Source organism: Dasypus novemcinctus, chromosome 8, assembly GCF_030445035.2.
Source record: "Dasypus novemcinctus isolate mDasNov1 chromosome 8, mDasNov1.1.hap2, whole genome shotgun sequence".
Taxonomy (NCBI): Eukaryota; Metazoa; Chordata; class Mammalia; order Cingulata; family Dasypodidae; genus Dasypus; species Dasypus novemcinctus.
In genome coordinates, this window is record NC_080680.1 from 88,985,347 (window position 1) to 89,008,708 (window position 23,362).

A 23,362-nucleotide genomic window follows, 5' to 3' on the forward strand; every position below is an offset into this window, starting at 1 on the left:
CTCGTGGTGGGGTTTGTAACGGGGGCTGCGTGCCGCGTGCCGGGGTGTGGCTCTGGGTCAAGGAGAGCGTCAGAAGGCTGCACCCAGCCCTGGGAGCTGTGGCCAGTCCAGGCTTGGGGTGAAGGCTTAGCAGGCCTGTGTCACACAGTCCCTGGGTCAACACTGTGGGGCACCCAGCAGGGACGCTCAGCATGGCCCTGGGTTTGGGTCCAGTTCTTCCGCCTACTGACTGGGACTCTGGGCAGTGACCGCCCCTCTCTAAGCCTTGGCTTCTTCATCTGTCAACTGGGCATATTGATAGTATCCACCGTGTGGGAAAGCTGTGAGGGACAAATGACCAGCAGCGGGTCAAGCCTTGCCAAGGAGTAGAACAATGCCCAGCCCAGAGCTGGCTCCTGGGCCAGAGATCAGGGTCGTTCAAGTCGCTGCTTTACAGACGAGGAGACCGAGGTTCAGAGAGCACAGCACCTTGCACAGGGTCCTTCTGGCAGCAGGCGGCTGCTCTGGGCTTTAGTCCCAGGCCTGGGCCTCGTCCTTACGTGGGGTGGATGCTGGGACAGGGGTCTGGGAAGGAGCCCCCTTCCAGGCAGAGCACCCTGAGTCGGGGTCCCTGTTTGCCTGTTCTCAGCAGATGGGAAGGAGGTGCCTTGCCGAGGAGGCCCTCCAGGGGCTGGGCTGCCCCCCGGGCCCTCCCTACTGGGAGGGTGACCAGGCAACACCATCACACCATCTCTTGGAAAATTTTTATGTTGTTTTAATTATTTTATTTTTAATTAAAAATTTTTTTTAAATATTTATTTTTTAAAGATTTATTTATTTATTTCTCCCCTGCCCTGTCATTGTCTCTTTTTTGTGTCCATCTGCTGTGTGGTCTGTGTCTGCTTGTCTTCTCTTTAGGCAGAACCAGGAACTGAGCCTGGGACCTTCCAGAATGGGAGAAAGGCGCTCAATTTCTTGTGCTACCTCAGCTCCCCAGTCTTCTGTGTCTCTTACTGTCTCTCATCTGTGTCTTTTTTTGTTGTCTCATATTACCGCACCAGCTCTCTGCGTGGGCCAGTTCTCCCCTCAGGCCAGCTCTCCGCATGGGCCAGCTCTCCACATGGGCCAGCTCTCCATGTGGGCCACCTTGCCTTCATCAGGAGGCCCTGGGAATCGAACCGTGGACCTCCCATCTGGTCAACAGGAGCCCAATCACTCGAGCCACATCCACTTCCCTCTTTTTTGAGGACAGTAATACCTGCTCCTTGTCCTAACAAAGATTCAGAGAGGAAGTGTGTGCCCTGTGCTCTGGAGGCAGAGAGGCTTGGAGTCAGCAGCCCCGGCCCCCCTCACGGGGCTGGCCTGCCGCTTTGCTCCCACTCACGTCGGGGCGTCTCTCCTCGTCAGCACGTGGCGCGCTGGCTCCTTCGCGCCTCCGAGTGCTGAGCCAGGCCTCGCGTGTGCCTCTGCATGTGCCTTCTGGGAGTGTCGAGCGCGAGGCCCACAGACGCCGTGCCTGCGGCTGCCCGTCTGGCACGAGGAGTTGCGGAGGCAGCCCCCGAGGGGCCAACGGGTGCTGAGGTCACCAGAGCTGCCGCTACGTCCAGAATGTTCTTCATTGGTCAGGCCTCAAGTCCAGGAACCTTGGCTCCAGGGACCCTCTCTGCAGAGCAGGCACAAGGCCAGGAGCGCCATTGGGCGCCTGCACCCCTGCTCCCCCCCCTCACATTCCTCTCCCTTCACAGGTTTTTCCTGCCACCCCTCATGAAGGGGAGGACAGGGCACCCACGTTCCTCACCTGGGGTTACTTGGTACCTTTTCAGTCCCACAAGGAGGCTGGCTCTTCTCTGCCTCAACCCCCAGTTCCCCAGAAGGAGCACCTGATGTGCCCGGCTTGGGACAGGTGTGTGCCCTTTCTCCCAGACACCACGGCTGGCGAGAGTCCCAGTGCCACCCTGTGCCCCCTGCCCTTTCCACTCCTGCCCAGCCCAGTGCTCCAGCCTCAGCCCCCTGAGGCCTGGCCTCACTGAGGAGGTCAGCACGGGCAGGTCCCAGCCACCAGTCGTCTCCCCTCCCCATTTTCAGAGGTAATGTTTTCTTCTCCCCTCATTTCACAGAAGGCCATGCAATTGGAGGCTGAGCTGCGCCTGGAACAGGGGCCTGACTCCTGACTGGGGCTCTTTCTCTGGGGCTGCTGGGGGCCGGGGGGCTCTGTGCCCACCTCCACTGAGTGGGCACCGCCACGCAAAGTGCAAGGACTGAGCCTGCCAGGCCCATGCCCTGTGACTGGGGCTGGAGAATGGCCCGTCAAACCGAGGCCACCACAGGACACCTCCTGGGCCTGGCTTCTCCCAGGATTCCCTTCCCCAGAGGTGACAGTCATGCTGCAGTTTCCCCAAATGCTCCTGGCCTCGCCACAATCACCAGAGGGTGGTATAGTCTGCGATGCCCTGTAGGGGATGGATATGAGGTCTGATGCTGCCTCCTTGTGGCCATGTCTGGGAATGTACCTTCTCTGGGTGTCTGTAAAAGGTCTGTAAGGTGTCTGTAAGGTGTCTGTAAGGGTCTGAAAATGGGTGGGTAGGAAAAGCCATGCCTCTCAGGGGAAAGGGCCCCAAGCCAGGAACCCTGCCCCATCCTTGTCATGCTCGGATCACGGCACATCCCCTGTGGACTTGATGGTGGCAGAGCCTGGGTTCAGGACTCTACCACTGCCAGCTGTGATCTGGGGCAAACCCCATCCATCCTGCGAAGCAGCAGTAGGAAACCTTGGGAGGTGGCTGTTTAACAGGTGTGTTGGTTGGTGAGGTGAGGAGTGAGAAGCTGTTTTGGATGGTGTAACAGTGGACATGTGAGGGGCGTTTTTATACAGCCGTGAGGGGTCTGCTTGCTCTTTTCAGTACTTCCTGCTGTGTTCGCCACTTGGCTTCCAGAGCCCAAGGTCAAGAGCACCAGGAAGTCAGAGTGAAAGGGAGTCGTGAGAACAGTGAGAGCCTTCCTCCCTGGGAGTCAGGGAAGGCTCCCTGGGGAGGGCGGGCCAGAGCTGGACTTCAAGGATGGGAAGGCTTCCATTTTTTGCTTTTGTTTTCTTTGGTCAAGTCATTAAGTTTTTAAAATTTCACTTTATGTAAATAAGGAATGTTTTTGTGGATGAATGGAAATTACAGATAAACAAAAAGATGATACAAATTATTCACAGTCCTACCACTTTTAACATTTTTGGAGTACAGCCTTCTAGCTTATTTTTCTATGTAGTCTATAGTGTTTATATATGTATATACAATATTTATATTTAAATATGTCCATATTAAAATTGATAACATTAGATGGTGCCTGCTTTGTGGCAGGCACTGTTTTAAGCACTTTACATATGTTACCTCATTTAATCATTACAACATCCCTATGAGGTAGGTACAAACATTATTCCCGTTTTGCAGATGAGGAAACTGAGGCACCAGAAAGGTTGAGTGTCTTGCTCAGTGTTGCACACCTCGTCAGTGGCAGAGCCAGCATTTGAACCTGGAACGCCCGGCTCCAGAGTCTGTGTTCTTTTTTATTTTTTTATTTTTTTATTTTTTTATTTTTTTCAGAGTCTGTGTTCTTAATCCTGATGTTATATTGCCCCACTCTCTTCAGATAGGTTTTTCTTTTTTTTGCTTTTTAAAAATACAATTCAGATCATACAGTAGCTCCTCCATCATGAAATATTCCAGGTCAGTAACTGTTCTCCCTCACTGTTTTTAGTGATGGCATAGTGTTTCACAGTATGCTGTGTTCCACTGTAGGCCTGTTCCAAAATTTGTTAGCTGTTCGGATAGGAAGGATTTTTTTTTTTAATTTGTAATTTTTAAAAAAGATACTTAGATTACATAAATGTTACATAAAAAATATAGGGGATTCCCATATGCCCTGCTCCCCACATCACCCACATTTGCCCCCATTAACAACGTCCTTCATTAATGCCTGGTACATTCATTGCAATTGATGAGCGCGTTTTGGAGCAGTGCCGCTAAGCATGGATTACAGTTTAGATTGTAGTTTACGCTCTCCCCCACTCAACTCTGTAGGCTATGGCAGAATACATAATGGCCTGTATCTGTCGTCGTGATGTCGTTCAGGACAATTCCCAGGTCGATGGGAAGGATTCCGATGGGCGGACATGCCTAACGGGACAGCGTGGCAGGCTGAACAGCGGCCCCCAGCCACGCCCAGGGAGCCTGGGACCTGCGACTGTGACCTGACGCGGTAAAGGGGACTTTGCAGATGTCCTGACGGCTTGAGATGGATAGATGATCCTCAGTTATCCGGGTGCGCCCTAAATGTAGTCCCAGGGTTCTAAGCTTAGAGAAGAGGGAAACAGGGAGATCTGACTACAGGCGAGGAGAAGGCCGAGTGACGGTGGGAGCCAGAGCCTGGAGCGATGCGAGGAGGGCTTCACCGGCCGAGACAGGCAGGGGCCCCCCAGCAGCTAGAAAAGGCGGGAAAACGGTCCTCCCCTGGAGCCTCCCGAAGGAGGCTTGACGTTAACCCGGTGAAACTGATTTCAGACTCGCCACCGTCAGGACTGAAGAGCACGCGTTTGTGTGGTTGGCTCCCGCGTTTGTGGAGATTGGCGTCGGCAGCCGTGGGAAACTAGCACAGTGGCATAAGCGGAGTGCAGCGAGGCGAGCCTCGCCGCCTTGCGCAAACCCCTTGCCCTGTCTGGATGTCAGTTTGCTCTTCCGTAAAGTGAAAGGGTGGAGGATTGGGCTCTTTGGCTCAGCCAGGGGAGCCCTCGCCCCTGCCCCGCTGGCGCGGGTGGGCCAGCTTCCTCTGTCTCAGCAGCCTCAGTCTGCTGTGGAGCGGTAAGGGCTCCTCCTGGGCCGTGCGGACAAAGACAACCAGAGCGAGCGCTCCTCAGGGGCCAGGGCTCCGAGTCTGACGGTTGCCTGAGCCAGCCTCTGCGTGCTGGGAAACCACGGGCAGAAGGCCTCGGCTTGTCTTGGCCCCTCGGCAGCACTGCGGCAGTCCTCTGGCTCTCCCTGGCCTCAGTTTACTCCTCTGCAGGGCAGGGGCGCCCTTCCTGGCCCCGTGCCGGCCCCCGCCGCCACCCCCTCCCGCTGGCCCTTCCCTTCCAGCCCTGGCCAGCCTCTCTGGCCCCGCCTCCGGGGGCCACCTGGGCTGCACCTGCTTCCTGCTCAGCCCTTGAGGTCTGGACCAAAGTCCACACCTGGGCCTCTGGGCCCATCACCCTGGGCGCCACCCCCCTCACCCTTCCCCTGCATCCCACCCCACTGGCACCAGTGGAATCCGGTGCGCAGGCAGGTTGAGATCATCCCTTCAGAGTCAGCAAAGGCGGTTTGAATCTCAGCTCCACCCTCCCCTCTGTGCGAGCCGGGCAGGTCCCTGCCCCTTGAGTGTCAGGAAGGTATTGTGCCCATCTTACTAGTGACGAAACTGAGGCTCAGACTTGCCCAAGATCACATGGCCAGGAGCCAGGATGCAGACAGTCCTGTGCAACATTTCCTGGGTCCTCCGTGGCTTCCCAGACCTGGGGGAGGCAGCCAGGAAACAGATGTCACCTGCCTGAGACAGGCAAGAAGGGCCTGTCCCTTGGGTATGTCCAACTTGGTGAAGGTCCCCAAAGGTGGCCCTGGCACTCCCAGAGGCCACCCTATTTTCACCTCCATGCACGCAGCCCAACAGCTTGGGGCCATGGAACCCTGTTCAAGGCCCGGCACTGACAGCGAGACCTTGGGCAAGTCCCTTCCCCTCCCATAACCTTAGCTTCTTCACGTGTCAGGTGGGGATGTGGCCGCAGCACCACTTCCAAGAATTGTCGAGGGGTTAAGTGCACTCAGTAGATGGCACTCTTAGAAGAGGCAGGGGCCTGGCTTTGGGAAGGAGGCACAAGGAGGATCCGAGCAGACAGTCCAGCACAAGCAGCCCACCAGGCTGGCTTCAGATTTCCTCTCGGATGCTCTCGTGAGTCTCCTTACTCGGGAGGCTGGGATGAAAAGGATTCACGGGAGAAATTGTGTGTTTGGAATTCTGAGTGGGGGAGGGGAGCAGGGCGATAAAGCTATGTTTATTAAGGACCAGCTACTTCCCATTTCCTATCCCAGGTAAACTTTCCAACAGCCCTCCAAGGTAAGTCTTATTCTCCTCACTTAATGGACAAGCAAACAGGCTCAGAGAGGTGGTGTGACTTGCCCAAGGTCACACAGCTTGAAAATAGCGGAGCAAGGATTTCCACAATCACAGCACCTGTCCAAGGGGGGGAGCCAGATCGGTTTTCTGCATCTCTCCTGGCTCCCAATCCCTAGACCAGGGAGTGGCACTCTTCTGGCCTCCAGAGACAGGCACTATGATGCTGCGCCCAAAAACCTGAGCAACTGAGGGAACCCACAGACCTTGGGCTTCCTAGAGGAAGAGGAGGGTCTGTCCAGCTGCTTACAGGGCTCTGCTGGAGCTGCAGTTGCAACCCCCTCCTCAGACGGATCCGGGGCTAGGTGCATCCTAGAACTGCCACCAGGTTGGTCGGTGGCCGTGAACTGGTCTTTACTCCTTGTCACCTCTTAGTGCTCCCAACAGGAGCAGCGCGCCAGAGCAAGCCAGGAATGCGGGTGCTCTCTAGAAGCTGGGACAGGCAAGGAAGCATTCTCCCCTCGAGCTTTCAGCAGGAACACAGTCCAGCCGACACTGGGTTTTAGCTCATGAGGCCCATTTTTGGACTTCTCACCTCCAGAAACGTAAGATCATAAATTTGTGTTATTTAAGCCTCTAAGTTTCCTCCACCGTCAAAGCCTTGGCTCTGCTTCTCTCTTCTGCCTCCATCTTCAACACTGAAGGACCCTTGTGATCACACTGGGCCCACCTGGAGAATCCAGAATAATCTATTTTAAGGCCAGCTGATGAGCATCCTTAATTCCACTTGCAACCTCAAGTCCCCTTTGCCAGGTAACCTAACATAGTCACTGATTCTGGGGATTGGGACGTGGATGTCACTCTACCACCCCAGGGACAGGTGGATGGGCTTCATTCAACCAGCAACAGGTCACTCAGCACCTGCCAGGTGCCAGGCACTGCTCCAGGCCCTAGGATAGGGACGTGGACAAGCCCTCGTGCTGTTGACATTCACATGGGGGAAACAGACAAGTCAGAATGCCACTGACTAGTACATTTGGTGGTGAAAAGTGCTAGGGAGAAAAATAGGCTGGGCTGGGGGCTCCAATTTTAAATAGAGTGGTCCGGGGTGGGGCCTCACTAAGGCGGTGACAAGAAGTAAAGGCCAGAAGGGGGGATCCAGGGACAAGAGGAGACAGCCCTGAGGGCAGTTTGCTTGGTCAGGCTCCTTGCTTCACCCACCTCAAAGCAGCCCCAGTGTTAACTTCCTCCCGAGAAGCCCCTGCTCCCAGCCGGAGGGACCGAGGGCCTGGGCGGGTGCCCTGGTGATGGTGGGGTTGGGGGAGGACCACTTTGCCAAGAGCCGAACCGAGGCAAGGGGTACAGGCCAGTTTCACACGTGGGTCCACATGCTGTGGCCCGAGTCCCAGAACTACGGCGCCCGGGAGAGCTGGGGCCTGCGGTGTGGATGGTTCTTTCTGCAGTTAGTCATTGAAAATTTTATTGAGCACTTGGTGCACCTGTCCTGGGGGACAGGCAGAAAGCAGATAAAGAATGTCAGGTGGTGACGTGCCTGCCAGAATAAGGCAGGAGGCTTGAGAGGGGTAGGGTGCCTATCTGTACATCGGCTTCCGAGGGGCTGATACCTGGGTGGGGACCCGAGGAAGTGGGGAAGCAAGTCAGGCACAGGGCACGCAGGCAGTAGGGCAGGGCACGCAGGCAGGAGGAGGGCAGGGCACAGGCCTGGGCTGGGGGGCCACGGGCTGCCAGTGTGGCTGGAGGGGGCATGGCGAGGGACAGGGGAGGCAGGTCAAGGGTGGGTCCAGGTTTTTTGAAGCCTGAAGCTAATAGCATTTTTGAGGCCTTAAGAAAACCAAACCAAACCAAGGAGGACCGTAAAATTAGGTGAGGAAATGAATACTGAAGAAAATGAGAAAAGAAATTGGACATCTGCCAGAGCCCTGGAGACGGGCCGTTTTCTGTCCCCGCACTTTGGCAGGACGGCTTCCTCCCCCGGCTCAGAGGCCCCGCAGCTCCCAGCAGCGCTCTGCACACAGGCCCCAGCGGGAGGTGGGGGCGGGGGCCTGAGAGCAAGCCTGGTGAGCTTCCTGGCAAACCCGTTTCTGCACAGGGAAGTGGGCAGATCACACGGGGTCAGGATGGGGACTTTTTGTCTCCGGGGGGGAAGGGAGATACTGGAAGGTTGTTTTCTGCCTCCCCCCATTTTTTTTTACCCCCTATTTTTATTCAGGTATAATTTACATACTGTGAAATACATGGCACCTAAAAAGTACAGTTGAATGAGCTTTGACAAATGCCTATTGCTTCTTCCCAATTCCCATTTTCCCTCTTTCTTGAGTCAAGCACTATTCCGGTTTCTTTCATCACTGATTGGTTTTACCTGGTGTAGGTATAATTTACCTAGAACACTTTTTTGTGTCCGGTTTCTTTTGCTCAGTGTGTTTTTTAGATTCTTCCACATTGTTGCCAGTACCTTTTACTCCTGAGTAGCATCATTCACCTGTTGTGGACATGTTCCCAGTTTTTGGGCTATTATGAATAAAGCTGCTGTGAACCAGGTACAAGTTTTTTATAGGCAAGTTTTCATTTGGGGGTGGAAATTGCCAAACAGTTCTCCAAAATGTTTTAACACTTTACTTCCCCACCGGCAGTACACGAGTAGTTCTGGTTGCTTCCTATCGTCACCCTTTGGAGTTGCTGGTTTTTAATTTTCATCACTGTAGTGTGTGTGCAGTTGTCTCGCTGTGGTTTTGCTGCTCCCTGACCACGAACAGGGCTGAGCCCCTTTTCATCTGGGTTTGGAGCAGGGTTGTGAAGGAACCAGACTTTTCAAAGGGTCACTCTGGCTCAGCGAGGCGGTCAGGAGAAGTGGTCAGATTTGGGATCTATTTTGATGGTGGAGTTGACAGGACCAGCTGGTGGATTTGAAATAGAATAACAGGCAAACAAGGAGTCGAGGAAGACTCCAAGGTTTTTGGCTTAAGTTACTAGAAGGAATGAGTTGCCATTTGCTGGGATGAGGAAAATGATGGCATGGGATAAGCAAATTAAGAGTTTGGTTTTAGACATATTAAACCTGGGATGCCTATTAGTCATTCAAGTGAAGGGGTTGAATTGGTAGTTGGATTTTTAAATCTGGAGTTAGTTCAAATAGAAAATGAGGGTCATCTAAATATAGCAATTTAAGCCATGACACTGGGTGAGGTACTAAGTGTAAAGAGAAGGGGCTGAGGCTGCCCTGGGGCCTGCCGACACTTAGCCCTCAGAAGCTTTGGCAGGAAGCAACCAAGAGGCTGAGAAGGAGCAGCCAGCGAGGTGCAGAGGGGAGTGGACCGGGCCTGGGGCCACGTGACGACGTGTGAGCAGAAGTGATCAGCCAGAGCCCAAGACCGGCTGAATGGATTCAGCTGAGGATGCCGGCAGGCTCGGCCACGCAGAGGGCCCTACTGTCCTTGTCTAGAGCCCCCAAATCTAACGAGCACCCAGTTTAAAGAGGCAGTGCCTTCAAGCAGCCAAGATGGGGCGACTGCTGAGGATTCTGATGGGAAAAAAGGATTCGTCTTCTAACATGTAGATGCCCCCAAACCACTCAAGCCCAAACCAGAAAAATCATGGCTCCATCATCGGCTTTGAAACTTTATTAGAAGCCTGTTTTAAATGACAACTTCCAATTCTTAATCTTAATTTGCTTTTTGACAAAGTCCAGTTGTAACTATATATATTTATATGTAACAATAATTTTGCATTGATCTTTGCATCCTATTTAAAATTTCCTCATTAGGCCACTCTAGGAGAATGAAGTGCAACTGTCGAGTTGCAAGTTGACCAGCATTGTTGAGCAGGGGCGGCGGGAGGGAGCCCACTTTATAAACTGGAATGGGGGGCTGGCTGCCCTCTCCTCAAGGCCCCCACCCGCTCAGCCTAAATCCACAGTGAGAGGAACCTCACTGCCTTTCGATTCCAAAAGGGTGAAGTAAAGAAATCCTCCCAGTCCAGGAAATGATTTGGACTTTCATCACTGTTTTTTGAGATTTCTCCCAGGCCTTCTACCCCTAAACAGGCCTTCATTCCCTCAGCTTCCGAGGCTTCCTGGGCTCATTCCTTGCTGGACACTTAAGTAACAGGAAGCTCCCAAGGAGTGCCAGCCCAGACTGACCTGCCAAAGGCCTCCCCTGTGGCCGGCTCCCTACCCGCCCCTCGCCTTTCTTCTCCGGCTCCAACTGGGAGGAATTTCTTTGGAGAGACGACATACACTTGGGCAGCAGGACGGGCCTCCATCCTTTCCTCTCCCCACCCCCACCGCCCGGTGCTGAGAAGGTACAATCACCATGAACATAAATATGAATAAAAAATGAACGTGAAAATGACAGGCTATTAATTAAACAAATCTATAAAAATAGTTAGGATATACTCTGTTCAAATAAATATGAAATAAATAGGCTCCAAGCAGTGTGATACATTATGTCAGTGGAATGTGAGGCTGGTCCCACTTTGCCCCAATTGGGATTGGACATAAATCCCCGGGGACATCAGAAATAGACTTTAACGCAGGCAGCAGACCTATCTACTTACTCCCTTTGTCTTCTCTCTGGAAGCAAAGAACTTGCGCGTTTGTCCAGCTTGCCTCTCTGAGCAAAACCCTTTTCCCAACAATACGTAATTAAGGCCTTTAATACCTTTTCCTTCTCTTACCAGGGGATGCAGACATGGGACAGAAGCTCTGCCCTTCCCCCTAAGAAGCTCTCCCCCACTGCCCTCATGCCTCAGAGCAGGGAGGGTGGGTTTGGTTCTGAGCCGGTGTCAGTCCTGACTGTGCGGGGCCAGCTCAGAGCACCACGCGACCCCAAGCAGGGAGCAGGGTCCTCTGGCTTCCAAGACCCAGCGCCACCTTCATAAAGCCACGCGCCGGGAAGCCGGGCAGCAGTGGGTGGGCTTGGCCTCGACCCTGCCCCTCCAGCACGCACGCGCACATGCACGCGCACATCCAGGCGCCCATCTGGGGGAAGCCAAGGAGGGGCTCAGGGGAGGATGAGCACAGAAGCCAGACTCCACCTCTGCCCTGCACGAGCAGGTCAGCACTGATGCTATAGGCTGGGAAGCAAGGTTTGTCAAGTCAGCGGAAATCACCGCTTACCACGGATTGAGAGGAGACAAACGAGGAGGGCGTGGGGAATGGGCTGGTAGTCCACCTCCTGCCACATTAAAACAGCAGAGAGGAGAGACGCCAAGCGGGCATGGGGAAAACGCTCAGCAAGCCAGAGGGCAGAGAGCCTGCGGCCGATGGTCTGGCTGCTAGGGCAAGATGGACGAACTAAGCCGGCGCCCAAGCTCTGCTGTATGGCAGGCACTGCAGGCAATGTCCCCGTCCCGACGCACGTGAGCCTGAATCCTGCGGACCCCTGGACCCTGAGGAATATCCACGGGTCTTCCTGGGAATCCACCTGAGGATCAGCCAGGGTCCGCAGGACACAGCCGGCAGGCGCGCCCGCTCGCCCCCCGCCCCGCCCGTTGCAGGCACCTCCCAGGGCTTTCACAGCTTGGCTCAAGTCCGCTTAGTGTCGGCGCATTCACAGAATGAGATGGCTACACGTCCTGGGGCCACGGGCCCAGGAGCAGCGAGTCCGCCGGGCAGGGCCGCCCGCCCTCCCGTCACCGTGACTGCACGCCCAGGGTGATCTTCAGGTTCTCATACACCACGTAGCTGATGCTCACTGCCGGGATCACCTTCATGAAGTTGGGGGCCAGCCCCCGGTAGAGGCCGAAGGCCCCCTCGGTCCGCAGGATGTGCTTGAAGAGGCTGCTCATGGTCACCTCGGGAGCACCCTCAATGGAGGCTGCAACGAGAGGCCACCACCCATAAGACGCCTGACATCAGCACCGCCCTCCCTCCCCACCTGCCTCCCGAGGACCCTGACCCTGCGGGCTGGCGTGGGCTCAGCCGTACCTTGCGCCTGCATCCGGGTCCTGACCAGGGCTAGCGGGTAACTGGCCAGCTGTCCACAGGTGCTGGACATGGTGCCGCAGGCCAGGAGTACAAACACGCCAGGGTCGGCGCTGTTCACTGCGTAACGCTGCAGCCAGGCGTTCTTGAGCGTCTGGAAGGGAAAACAGGGTTGGATGAGTCAAAGAGCCTGTGGATCCCATGGAAGAACTTATAAGGCAGTGAGAGATGGATGGAACAGTTACTGGATCCTCCTGTCACAGGAGCTGGGAGGCCACTGTCATTTGGCCCAGGCTGTGCCTGTGGCTTGCCGAGCACCCACTTTGCCCTTTGCTTCTGCTGTCACTGGGGATTCTTGGTTAGGGCCGGGGGGGGGGGGGGGGGGGAATGCAGTAGAGGGAAGAGCACCTAAAAAACAGCCTGACTTCTGTGCTCTCGAGTCTGTCAGGAGCTTAAGGGCCCAGTGAGCCACCAAAGACCACCATGCTCTGGAGATTGGCTTGCTAAGCCCCTGGAAGTAGAAGACCTGGGAGCAGGGCTCACAGGAGCTAGGGTGGGGCTGCAAGGGGCAGGCAGTGTGACAGGAGCCCTGCGTGGACCCTCCTACCGGACCACTGCAATCAACAAAAATGAGGCTGTAAGAAGACCCAGTCTTTGGTGTGTTCCTTGTTCTCACCATCCCCAGTTGCCCACAGGACTGCTGGGGGACAATGGGTGGGGCTCAGTAGGCGAGGGCTGCTGAGTGTCTCCCGCATTGTTCCAGGGGCCTGGCCCTCTGGGGCCTCACCTCGTAGACGGCTAGGTCTATCCCGGCGTAGGGGATGATCCCTAGCATGTTGGGGATGTAGCCTTTGTAGAAGGCGGCCATCCCCTCTCTGGCCAGGATCTTCCTGGCACAGTCCAGCATGCCCGAGTACTGGCCTGTCTTCCGCAGGGCCATGCGGGTCTTCAGAACCTGCAGAACCAGACAGCAGAGACATAAGCACGAGCGCAGACCACTCCTCATTCCCATTCCCACGTGCCCCGACCGTGCCCCGTCCTACCCCCAGGACCCAGATGGCCGCTCACCTCCATTGGGTAGATGCTGCTCTGGGCGATGGCACCTGCCAAGGACCCAGCCACAAGCCTCTCATGAATCCTTAGTGTCTCCTGATCACTACCGACAAGACGCTTGATCTAGAACAGGGAGCAGAAAACCAAAGTGATGAGCCCCAGAGATCAGAGCTCCTACCCCTGCGCCCACCCCGACCCCTCCTTGAGCCAGTCAGTTTTAGCTGAGACCTCGTGTCCCGGACACATTTTGTACTGCTCAGAAACGAAAGGCACTGGCCCAGAGTGGAACCGGAAGCCAAGCCAGGGACAGAACCGGCCTCCGGTCTCCCGCCTTGCCCTGCTCTCCCTGGTGTACAGTGACTTGCTCCAGGCTCCTGGGAATCAGCAGGGTGGGGATCTCAGGGCCACGCATGCTCAGCAAACGGCCGCCAGTTGCTGATTCTTCCGGGGGAGCCCAGTCCTCACCTGCTCATACGCCATGAACTTGATGGCTGACTCGGGGGCAATTTTGAGGACGTTGATGCCGTTGCCCCGCCAGAGTGATCTGGCCCCTCCCTCTCGAATCATCTGGGTGAATCCGCCAACGATGCACATGTTGTTGCTGCGGGAGGCATGGACCTGCAGAGAACAACGAGCAGTCACAAACAACGCAGCTGGGCCCCAGGACTGCCGCCTCCTGACCGAGAGCCGCTTCCTACTGACCAAGGTCAGCAGGAAGGCTCGTCCCTGTTGGCATTCTGAAGACTAAGTCAGCACTGTGAGACTCAAACAGGACTGACTGAGGCTCAACCAGCTTTTACTGCACATCTGTATGCCAGCATTGTGCCAAACTCTTGCACAGGAACTATTTTTTAAAGTAAAAAAAAAAAAAGCTTTGTATTGTGGAAACTTTTCAAACATATACAAAAGCAGAGAGTGTTACACAATGAGCTTCTGGGAACCCATCACTCAGCTTCAACAATGATCAAACTAGGGCCAATCCATACCCCCTGCTGGGTGGCTTTGCATCATTCCACTCAAGGACTGTGTTTAATCTCTACAGCATTACTGAGAATTGTTTTTTTAAAAACCCAATTGATTAGGCAATTTGTTCAACCTTTATTTTCCAGAGGAATGGGAACCTGATAAGTGAAGTGACATGCCCAAGGTCACGCTGCTGGTAAGCGAGGAGCTGGGGTGGAAACCCAGGGCAGATGTCCAGCTCTTCTCTCTCAACCACTCTTGCCTCCCTTGCTTCAATGCAATACAGGGAGTTCACATTTCTCACTAACAGACTTCTCACCAAGGGAGGCCCAGGGGAACAAAGGAGGAAGAGAAAGCTGGCAACTTTCCTGAGCAGGGTTCCTGGCACACCAAGTGCTAGGAGGCAATTAGGGGACAAAAGGGTGACTGGCCACTGTTCAGACCAACACCAAAGTCCAACAGAGCATCCTCGTGCAAGTCAATTGTGCAATTTTGCCTGACATCACTCTAGCTTATCTCTACCCTGTGGACATGGAGTCAAGCGCCCAGCCAAGGTAACGGCGCTGCTTCCACCTGGCATCTGAGGGTCAGGTGAGGATGTGCTCACTGTCCCACCCCCTCCAGTGTAGTGCCCAACATAAGATGTGCCTAAGGAAATAGTTTCCTGCCACACTCCGGTTCTCACTGGATTCACCTGTCTTAAGTCCCTGTAACCCGATGCCTCGCTTAAGTATGTCAGATAAAATTAGTTCAGCTATACTCAAAAGGTCACCTGGCCTGGATCTAAAGTTACCCTTGCTTGAGCAAGAATTCCAGTCTAATTCACTGGCTTTGAAGGTATGGCCCCAAAGCAGGGCTACAGCCGAGGGAGGGAAAGCAAGCCACTGGGCCCGAAGCGAAAGCCCGGCGGGGCGGCCGTGTTCCTGCGTACCTGCATGAGCACCTTGAGTCTGTCCAGGGGGGCTGTGCAGGTTCTGGATACAGCCCCCGCCCCGCCTCCTGCCACGAGGTGTCTCCACCACATCCCCGTCTGCCTTTCCTCCACTGTGAATTCATCTGGGACCGTCAGGTTTTCCCCCACATCGAAGATCTGTGAGGAAAACCAACAGAGCTGAAACAACCCTTACACCGGAGCAGGTCCTGGCCCTCCCAGGAGAGCTGGGGGTGGGCGGTTATCCAGAATGGCCCACCTCCCAAGGGGCCAAACGAATGGTGAGAATGCCAAGGATTCTGGGTAGGAAGCTGACTGAGCCCCCCTCCTTCACTGTGTGAAGGCAGCTAAGCCCTCATCCCTGTTCATGGCCTTAGAGAGGCTCCAGTATAGAATCTGAGGAGATTATGGCTGAAAGAGATCAGGGAGAGAAATCTTTCATTACAAAACCCTTCTGTCAGTTCTTTCAAATACCACTAGGAAGCTCCTGCAAGAACAGCTTACAAAGGCATATCAGCTAAGGATCACCAGGCTGGCCTTACTGAAAGGATCAAGTTGGGGGGAAAATTCTCTGAACCCTGATGTGTAACCAGATCATGCTGGCAGAACACTGTGCAAGTCCTAAGTAAATATGACAGGGCTGTGATGCCAGCAAACACCCTCTCTTCTGGACGGCATTCTGGCTAGGCAGACAGAGCCAGCTCTGCTGTGGCCCAGGGCTGAAGTCCAGAGACACTGGCCAGCCTGGTCCTATCCCTACAGAAGTTCACTCAACTTCACCCAACCAAGACGACGGATGGCCCTCCCCTGAGGGTGAGGCTCTGGTCTGGGTGCTAAGGGAGACGGGTAACGAGGAGTATCTCTGGCCTCCCCTCCCAGGGCGACAGACATGCAGCTGACCGCAAGTCAAGGGGGAGCGTGGCCAGGGCCGATAAGTGCCACAAAAAATGGGGCGGTGGGGGAGAAACCTAACAGCTCTACATGTTTGTTCACTGCCGAGGAGCCTCCTCTCCCGTCCCCCACCCCTCAGGAAGAAGAAAAGAACAAGTGTTAGGGGCTAGGGGAATCTGAAATGGACCTCAAGGAGCAGGGAACATGTGGGGACGGGAGCACATGCCCGCCGATCAGGCAGGTCATGCTGGCCCACGTGTGGGTGGCTGTGCATGGCTGGCAGAGGAGCCGACAGTCTCACGGCTGAAGAGACCTGCCCCCACGCCCCGGGGATGGGACGGAAGCTGGCAGAGGGAGGCCCGGTGAAAACACGCTCAGGCACCGGGCGTGTGGGCCTCACCGTGGAATGCTTCCAGTACAGGATGATTTCGGGGATGTTTTCCACAGGGTGCAGAAGGTGATAGTCTCTCCACTCATTCCAGTCGATGGTCATCGTGCCGTTTTTATCCATGCTGCAAGGAAAACGCGGTTGCCGGTGAGCAGACACGCCACGGTGCCCTCGGTCAACACGCCCCATCTGTCAGCTGCACTTCCCACCTCCAGGACAGCCAAGGGCAGGGGCCATGGCCACAGAGGGTGCCTCCGCCAAGGAAGAAGCGTTCCTCCTGCCCCCATGAGAAGAGGCCAGGTGACACCACACCCCAGTTTACACAAAAAGGCGATCCACTGGCCCACAAGAACCCCATCTCAGCAGGCGCAGAAGTCAAGGAGGGGGGCGGTCACCAGGGTGACACCACAGATACTTACTAGGTGACAGGGCCCCAGAAATGGCCCGTCCGTATTCTGACAGACAGACAAAGGAGGATGCAGAGGAGAGAGGAAAAACAACACAAATAAGTGCCCTGAGCAGATGTTAGTGAGGCAAGCACACGTCCAAAGGCATCGGGGTACATCACAGCACAAGGACACGTCCCTTCCACAGCCACCCTGGGTGTGCCCCTAAGGACAAGCCAGCATTTGGGCCTCAGGATTTTGGAAAGCCTCAGCCAGAAGAGAAAGCACCTTCTAGGGCTTTTCCATATGATTTCCTGGTACATTGGGAACGACCACACTGTCCCAAAGGCCAGCAGCTGGCCGGGGACTCAGCTTTCAGGGCAGCACATGTGATGCAGGAATCTACCGGGAACCATGTGTGGAGAAGGGAGCCTCTTCCCTCCTCCGCGAGTAGAGTAGGACACTCCTTGCTCGCCTTTCACCTACTTGCCATCCCCTGACTAGTCTTTCTCTTCATGGGTCACTGGTGAACAGGCCTAAGTCCAGGTACTCGGTGACTCTTCAAGTGGGAGCTGACCTGTGGCCTGGGGGAGCTGCTTGCCTCTGGGAGGGGTCACTTACTCACATCCTTTCAAACCATAAGTTGAAGTTTGGAGAAACGAGGTCAACACAGTGAATGACACCACAGAGTTAGTCTGAGAACTTTGCTTTCATCACACTTTTGTTAACCCGACTACAAATGCTGGCTGAACGCTCACCTCTTGAGAATTTTTTCTGCCTGCTGCTCAGATATCTTGACTCCCAGGTCCCGCAGGGACTGCATGATCTCCTGAGCATCGATTCGTCCTGCAACAATAGAGTCGGTGAGCCAGAAGCCAGTCATGCTGAGAGGCCCAAGGTGGGGTCAGCTGGCACCCCGGAAAGCAAGGCTTACCATCATTCTTTTTGTCTAAACTCTTAAACACCAGCCTCAGTTTCTTCTCGTGATCCTGGAGATAATGAACAAACTCTTCAAAGTCGAGCTGCCCATCAAGGTCCTTATCTCCGGCTTGTACAATTTTCTATAAAACAAAAGTAGTGTTTCGTCCTTTAGCTCGTGTGCCAGCCTTTCCCTCGCACCTCCTAGGGCCCTGTCCCAAGGAAATGGCCGCACTAATCCATGAACAGGGGTGGCCCAGAGAACACAAGATGCTTCTACTCTATGCCCAAAGCCACCATGTCAATTTACCCACTTCCCAGAGCCACCACGTAAACCTCCAAGTGCTGGCCAGAACCCACGCGGGGGCCCACCTTGCTTCCCTCACAAGCAAAGAGAAAAAAGCAGCCCAGGGAGGATGCCTGCAGATGGAAGCCAAAAGAGGAGGGCTTGGCGCCTTCTGGAAACCAGCTTGTGCAGCCAGGGTCAGCTGCTTAGCTCCCTCGCAGCGCTGTCCCTGGCAACAGGCCTCAACCCCACATGCTCCCTGTCTAAATAGGGGACTGGTCTCGGAACTCCAGAGTCCAGCAGGAACTCTGAAGCTTGCTCTTTTTATTTCTAAAAGTGGCACTGGCCCAAGAACACTTAGTGGCCAGGGTGAAGAGAGGGGCAGAGCAGGACCCTGCCAATGGCCGCTTGGCAGAATCACTACCAGGCAGAACTCTGGAGGCTGGAGAAGGGGTATGGGCCACGGGGAACTATTCTCGGGCATGTTCTGTGCTTGATGGCACTACCAGTCCCTATTCTTGGGGGGAAGCCAGATGATATAACCAACATCAGCTTTCTCAATCAGGTAATTTAAAACCAGTGCAACTCTACCTAACAATAGTTTAGTAACTCTAAGAGACTGCTTTCTCCAGCAGCTGCAATCGGTGGTGGATGCTGGTGGCGGGATACTCGGCACCTGGTGGAATTTCTCCATTTCTCCACAAAATAGTGAACATTTACCAAGCACATACCATGTGCCTCAGGTCATGCTAAATGCTTCACTTTTAAGAACACCGGGAGTCACGCAAACAGCTCTAGGAGGGAGGTATTATCATTTCCCCACTTTAGAAGCGGACAGGAGCCCGGAGAAGTTAAGGAATTTATCCAAGATCATACAGCTAGTGAAGGGGCAGGTGGGATTCAAGCTGGGTCTGCCAGACTCCAGAGCTGTCTCTTTAGAGACCCCACTGCCGTTCTAAAGGGTCTCAAGAACGTGGAGGACACAAGGGAGTTACTCCAACCCAGCTACACCTCAATTATGTCAAAACTAGAACTGAGTCTCCTACGGAAAATGGTGATAGTATTCCTGTGTTTCCTGATTCTCTCAGAAAGAAAACATATTCACTATCCACAAACCAATATGGGTGTAAAAGTATTTTGAGCCATTTGGGATTTGACAATTGATGGACCCTGGCTAGCTCATGCTCTCAAATGACTAAAATATTGACTACTCTCAGGCAGCACTCTGAACCACCTGATGGCTCTTTGTGACTGATTGGCCACAAGACACGCCAAGAGGTGGGAGGCCCGGACAGACAATGCTGTGACCTGACATGATGTGATGTGGTCCAAAGACTTAGGCATGCAACACATCTAGGAAGTTGGCCGCATGCTGGTACATATTTTATCTGTTATCTAGATCTACCTTAACCTCTTGAAGACATTTGTGCTTTCAGCCAAGACTGATTTGAATTATCACTAGGGATTTATGGCAGGAGCAGAAATAGAATCTACATTCATGTAGGAGGAAGCAAACGTCATGCGGAATGCTCTTTGATACAGATAACCCAAGGATGTGTTCATTGCAGGTGATTTCAAAATATCCTCAAAGCACTTGCCTCGCCCTCACAACAAGTGGACCTTTCTTTTGCCTTCCTAGGATATACAAACCACCATCCACTGCACACTGTCTGACCTCCACGGCCATCGTGGACCCTGGGGGAAGCACGGGAATCTGGTTAACAGGGATGCAGAGACACTCCATTAGGAGCTGTTTCCGCATCTTTAAAACGGTGATGCTCCACAGGGCTGTCTGAGAGCCAGCGGCTGAACATGCCAAGGCCTCCTTCCCCCTGTACGTCCTTTTGTTTCATCCGGTGCACGGCCCCTGCCAGCTCGCTCCAGCCCTTGCGGGGTCATACCCTGGGCCCTAAAAGAGGAGCCTCTCTGCCTTCTCCCACAAGCTCAGAGAAACACCCCTGCAGCAGCTGGACTGCCCACCCAAGTCCCCCTCTAGCCCTAGTACTCCTCAGGAAACCCAGCTCCAGCACGGAGGTTCCTTTCCAGGATTCCATCTCCCACAAGTGCCTGCCTGACAATCCTGCCTTCCTTGTAGGTCACATGAAAGCCGGTCATTCCTGTGATGGAGACCTTTTGCTGGCTGTAGCCACAGGACAACCGGGGAAAACTCCCACAGACCAGATACTCTTTCCTGTCGGCAGTGCCCGTTTCACGTGTGCACACCCTCGAACCTGCTCATCCACGCCTGTCAAAAACACTGAGCGAATGCGCACCGCCTTTCACCCCCTGCCCTGCTTGTCCACACAGACCTGCTTCCACTGGCGATAGGTGGAAAATTCCTGGGAGGAGATAAAGGCACTGAGTTTGAAGATGGATTTCAGTTCGGCAGGAAGTCCCTTGGACTCGAAGTACTGGAACTCGGTCTGGGCCTCCCCGATGAGCGGCACATACAGGCACAGACAGAGCATGCTGGCAGGGAGGCTGGGTGCTCAGCCGCCACCGGCGAGCAAGTTCTGGCAGCGTGAAGAATGGCAAATGCGGGCTGTCCCAGTGAAACTTGCACAAGATATACTGGGGCCCAGCTCTCATTGGCTGCTTGAGCCCTGCCCTTTTACTTAATTCAAGAAAAATCCACCCACTGTCAGTCCCCGCCAACAGCCAATGAGAACAGCCCCACTGCACTGCCTAGACAGGCGGCCCCCGATTGCTCAAGCGGAGACGTGTAAAGATCAGGACTCGCGTCACCTGCTCCCGGCAGTCAACTCTTCAGGGAGAGGGGCAGAGCATTCTGCCTTGCCCTGAGTTCATGCCCAAACAAACCTTCACTCTCTGGCTGCCAACCCCTCCAAACGGACAGCCAGCAAGGTCCCCAAAGGCGTCACACGATTCCATGCTTTTCTTCTCCTAGTAAATCATTCCCAGCAGAGAAAATATGTGGATGGGAGAGAATCAGTGCCACTGAGAACAGGTCCAGTTTAGCTCTGAAGGCCGGAGTCGGAGGGAGGGGACTCGTTCATCCGCAAGGGGGAGCTGCCCCCGAGCTGCCTGGGCAGGGCTGGCTCCGCTCCAGACAGCGCCCAGCCCGCCGCGGCTCGCATTACCTTTCCCAGGCCACACTGCAATCTGAGCAGCTCACGACCAGTCGCTCAGAAGGATTCGCCTCGGGGTCTCAGAAGCGCTGAGGGGCTCACATGATGGGGGTGGGAAGAGGATGCTAGCTGGCTAAAGGCCTTTGTGCTGAGGGACTCCCTAGAAATATTACACCAGGGTAGGCAGGGCCTCACATGAGACCCAAAGATTTAGTCATCAAAACCCCTGATGACTCAAAACACTTGACAATTCAGTATAGTCACAGCTTTTTCATCTAGAACTGGGTTGATCAATAGGGAAGCTTTACAAATTTATATTAATGAAAATTAAATGAAGTTGTGAATGGCGTTCTCAATTGTATAGGCTGCACTGTAGGGCTCACCAGCCCCGCGCAGGCTGGACACTTCCATCAGCACACGAGTTCTCCCGGTCAGTGCTGTGCTAGAACACCGTTTTTAATGACGATGGTGAGAGAGAAAATCTCAGTCCTCTAGTGTACTGAGTATCAGCATGAAAGTCTCAAGGCTTTACCCTTATTTGAGGAGGATGCTCGCCAGCCCAGCCTGCATTCTCAACCGCATTCCTTGCCTACCTCACATGCCAGCACACTTGCTGCGGAGGAAGAGACGACGTCAGGAAGACAAGGGGGGGCCACGGCCGCTGTTCCACTTCCCAGTATAGAACAAGCATTCCCACTACCAGGATGGGTAAAAACCAATGGGTATGATTTGGGGATCGACAAATTTAAGAGGAATTTTTTAGTTTGCTATAAAGTTTTTCAAGAATTCATAGAGGATTTTAGAATCAGATGATGATGCTTATGTACATTATGAAACGGAGATTTTAACAAATTATGTGACAGTCACCCTCTTTTAGAAGAGATTTGATAGGTCTGTAAAAACAGGCCCACTCAGCCTCCACTTATATCCGTGGAACTCAGCTGTCTCTTAAGCTGCCCAATCCAGATTCCACTTTGGGCTATTTTTATCCACATCTTATCTCTACCACTGGGGTCCTTGAAGGCAGAGGATTATAGTTTCAAGCCTTTGAGCCCCCTTGCCTGGAACTAGCCTCATGCCTTAATCGCTAAAGAAGCGGATAAGCAGCTTCTGAACAGGTTACCTGGGCACAGTCAACCTCTAGGACTGCGGGAAGCAAACACATGGCCTCAGATTTGTTTCTGAGAGTGCCAACAGAGACTCGCCAGGGCATTCTATCCAACTCAACGAGACTATTATTATTTTTATTTTAAAGAAGGTTCATGTTTATAAATGGTTGACTCTTCAAATGATGGTCTTTATTCCTTAAATTACTCATGTGTTTCCAAAACCAAAATAAATTGTACAGATCTGCTGAAGTATCTGGTTTTAGTGATGGCTGCAGCTATGCCAATATAAAATGGCAAACATTTTGAATGAATAAGGGGCTCGACTGGAGATATTTTTCCCAATAAAGTATATTTTTCAAATAATTTTGGTCAATATAACTGTACCATTTGGTTTTATGATGTATTTACAAAACAAATCTGAGATGATCTGGAAACACCAATTAAAAAGTGAAACCTATATTCTGTAATGTAAGGAAAAATTACTAAAGCGTCATCAAATAAGAGCAATTGTTTTCTGGAAATAACTGAATGGAATCTCCTTAACCATAACAAAGCTTATTACTCCACATGGATTAACAGTATCATGGGATCAGGAATGTTCAGCATGTGCCTATCAAGACATTTTTTTTACAACACCAGCATTAATTCTATTCCAACACTAGTTTTAAAAAAGGGCTTGAACTTTTTATTTCTGCTACTGAGAGTCTCACAGAATGTCTTCATTGGACAAACTTAAATTGGTGTTCGCTTATTTATTTAAACCAACTATGCTACTGACCTGGTTTGCTCAGTCTGTCAGTGGCAGGGCTGAGCCTTGCACCCAGGGCAGGCCTCTCGTACAACATCCACTTAAAACAGACCAGGGACCTACACTGGTCCTAGAGACAGAATTACCTTAAGCAATATCTCATATTGGAAAGTAGCATAGATGTGGGAAAGGCTGACCTAAGCAAGCTTACCCTTAGCTAAAAAACAAAAAAAGTATCAGTTTTACCGCTTCTGAACATGTATGAGAAATCCCAGGAAGAAGACCAAAGACTCATATTCCATCCCTGCCGCTTCATACCTGCTCGGCTGTTCCCAAGATCCTGGCATAACGCACTGCATCGTTCGCCCTCCTGCCAACAGCAATTCTTCTCTGCACTCTTTACTTATTCTAATTTTGTGAGCCAGATCTACTTTCCTTTCCTTAACTCTGGTGTCCATTACTATGACAACTGGTATTCAAAAAGAATGACTTTAGCTCTAGATCCCTTAGAATTTAGTAGTATCAGATTTCATTTAATCTGTGAAGCAGCAGCT

General features: G+C 53.3%; 1 protein-coding gene across 6 annotated transcripts in view; it reads right to left on the minus strand.

The window, feature by feature from the left end:
• Positions 1–9,728: 9,728 nt before the first annotated feature.
• The window catches only part of SLC25A25 (solute carrier family 25 member 25), a 40,240-nt gene continuing 26,606 nt past the window's right edge, over positions 9,729–23,362 (minus strand). For 2 of the 6 annotated variants that reach the window (XM_058302857.1, XM_058302859.2), the window contains exons 2-11: positions 17,593–17,719; positions 17,417–17,504; positions 16,692–16,727; positions 16,285–16,396; positions 14,994–15,152; positions 13,565–13,717; positions 13,115–13,222; positions 12,834–13,001; positions 12,050–12,200; positions 9,729–11,939 (exon numbers count right to left, since the gene is read on the minus strand). In XM_058302857.1, the coding sequence (XP_058158840.1) occupies positions 11,755–11,939; positions 12,050–12,200; positions 12,834–13,001; positions 13,115–13,222; positions 13,565–13,717; positions 14,994–15,152; positions 16,285–16,396; positions 16,692–16,727; positions 17,417–17,504; positions 17,593–17,719 (1,287 nt within the window). In that variant the 3' untranslated portion in view covers positions 9,729–11,754. Of the gene's footprint in view, positions 11,940–12,049; positions 12,201–12,833; positions 13,002–13,114; positions 13,223–13,564; positions 13,718–14,993; positions 15,153–16,284; positions 16,397–16,691; positions 16,728–17,416; positions 17,505–17,592; positions 17,720–20,171; positions 21,120–23,362 lie in introns of those variants that run through there. The other 4 variants (XM_004453036.3, XM_004453037.3, XM_058302860.2 and 1 more) reach the window with 3 other exon arrangements.